This window comes from Trachinotus anak, unplaced genomic scaffold (assembly GCF_046630095.1).
Source record: "Trachinotus anak isolate AG129_WGS33_773 ecotype Australia unplaced genomic scaffold, CSIRO_AGI_Tana_v1 ptg000009l, whole genome shotgun sequence".
NCBI classification, from domain to species: domain Eukaryota; kingdom Metazoa; phylum Chordata; class Actinopteri; order Carangiformes; family Carangidae; genus Trachinotus; species Trachinotus anak.
The window spans coordinates 22183970-22186080 of record NW_027273860.1 but is presented as its reverse complement, the minus strand read 5'-3'; the positions used below and the strand labels follow the sequence as shown (position 1 = coordinate 22186080).

Here is a 2111-nt window from a genome sequence, read left to right as displayed (position 1 = left end):
TAATATATTATTAATATAACCGATATAAACCAATCAGCTCTTAGATCAGGTGAGAAACAGGTGTTTCCAATCATGCCCTGAGGTCTCACAGTTCGGTGGAGAGTAACTGTATAGCCCGGCTCAGAAACCTGCAGCGGCCCTGTAGTGTGGGGTCACCATTGCTTACGGACAGTGGAATGAGTTTCTGCACCGCTGTCACGGTCAAGCCTCTGACAGCACCTATCCACACTAGATATGTTCTGCAGCTTGTTTCAGCTGAAACCTGCTCGAACAAAGTCCCACACTGTCTTATCCTTCAGACTGCTCACACACTTTTGAATACGACGCTCACTGATTACTAGAAGCTCATATTTACCATTTTCCCCCTTACATTGAACGCAGCAACCCGAACGCTGCGTTGCCGTCCTTATGTTGTGGGAATTGTAGTCTTTTCAAACGTGGACCATGACATTATTTACCACGGAAAACTACAAGTTCCAGATTTATCAGTGCGGAAGTAGCTCAACAAAACACTGCGAGGTTGCTGCAGCACCGCGAAGATGTCTCATGTTGTGAAGAAGAGAAAATTAGATAAAACCCGCCAGGACAGACTTTACTTCGACAGCTACTCCGATGTGACCATCCACGAGGAAATGATTGCGGACCACGTGCGCACCAACACGTACCGTACCGCGATTCTGAGGAACAGTGAGTCCATTCGGGGGAAGGTCGTACTGGACGTTGGTGCAGGAACCGGCGTTTTGAGCGTCTTCTGCGCACAGGCCGGAGCCAAGAAGGTGTACGCTGTGGAGGCCTGCTCTATAGCCGAGCAGGCGGTGAGGATAGTCCGACACAACAACCTCCAAGATCGAATAGAAGTGATTCGGGGCACGGTGGAGACCGTGGACCTCCCGGAGCCGGTGGAGGTGATCGTGAGCGAGTGGATGGGCTACGCCCTCCTGCACGAGTCCATGCTCAACTCCGTCCTGTACGCGCGCGACAGGTGGCTGGCCCCGGGCGGCCTCCTCCTCCCGAGCAGAGCCGAGCTCTACATCGCGCCTGTCAGCGACCCGCTGGTGGAGGACCGCCTGCACTTCTGGTACACCGTCAAAGACCAGTACGGCGTCGACATGTCCTGCATGTCCGACTTCGCCCGCAGGTGTATCATGAACTCCGACATCACCGTGAACTCGGTGTCGGTCGAGGACGTGCTCTCGCACCCGGTCCGCTTCGCTGAGCTCGACCTGCGCTCGGTGAGCACGGAGGAGCTGCGCTCGGTGAAGGGCCAGTTCAGGTGCGAGTCGTTCGGCTCGGCGGCGGTGAACGCGTTCTGTGTTTACTTCACGGTCACTTTCCCCTGCCCGGACAAGCCGCAGGGGCTCGTGCTGTCTACGTCCCCGTTCAAACCGGAGACGCACTGGAAGCAGGCGGTGCTGTACCTGGACGCTCCGGTGGATGTGGTGCAGGACACCTTGGTTACCGGAGAGGTCAGCATGTATCCCTCGGAGGAAAGCGCAAGACATATATGTATCCATGTGGACTACACCATAGGAGAGCAGAAAAGACAGGCCAAGACTTTCACCATTCCCGACTGGAGCTGTGAGGCTCAGCAGTGATGTGTCACTTCAGCAGACTCCACTCTCTGCTGTGTTACCTGTCTTTAGTGTTCAAACCGCCTCACTGTGGGTTCACAGGGACATGAAGCAGTGACCCTGGGGACAGCAGCCATCACTCTACATACACACATGAAAGGTTCCTCTCTCCAGAGTCTGACAACATTTAATGCGTTGTCTTTACCCACACAAACACACATCTGCTGCTACAATCGAACATGTGAACTGCAATGTTGTGTTCTGGTTGTTTTCACACCTAATAAATCATTTGACTAAGAGATGTGCCGAAACCATTTTTCCCCCCATACCTGGACTTGTGTACCGGCAGATAGATACCATTGCTTCAAAAACAGCTGTAGTCTGTTAAGCCTGTATGGTTGTGATGTGATTGCTGTCATTATTGTATGACATGGTTCAGGTTTGTAAAACATATGAACAGATACATGACTGCCATACAGTCTTTCTTTTAAGATCTAATTTGACTGTCAGTCCTAAAAGTAAATAAATGTAGGAATAAAT

General features: G+C 51.9%; 1 protein-coding gene across 1 annotated transcript; it reads left to right on the top strand.

The window, feature by feature from the left end:
- Positions 1 to 485: 485 nt before the first annotated feature.
- Positions 486 to 1870, top strand: prmt6 (protein arginine methyltransferase 6). The gene has a single exon (XM_071485855.1). The coding sequence runs from the start codon at positions 540 to 542 to the stop codon at positions 1593 to 1595; it is 1056 nt and encodes a 351-aa protein (XP_071341956.1). The 5' UTR covers positions 486 to 539; the 3' UTR covers positions 1596 to 1870.
- Positions 1871 to 2111: the final 241 nt, after the last annotated feature.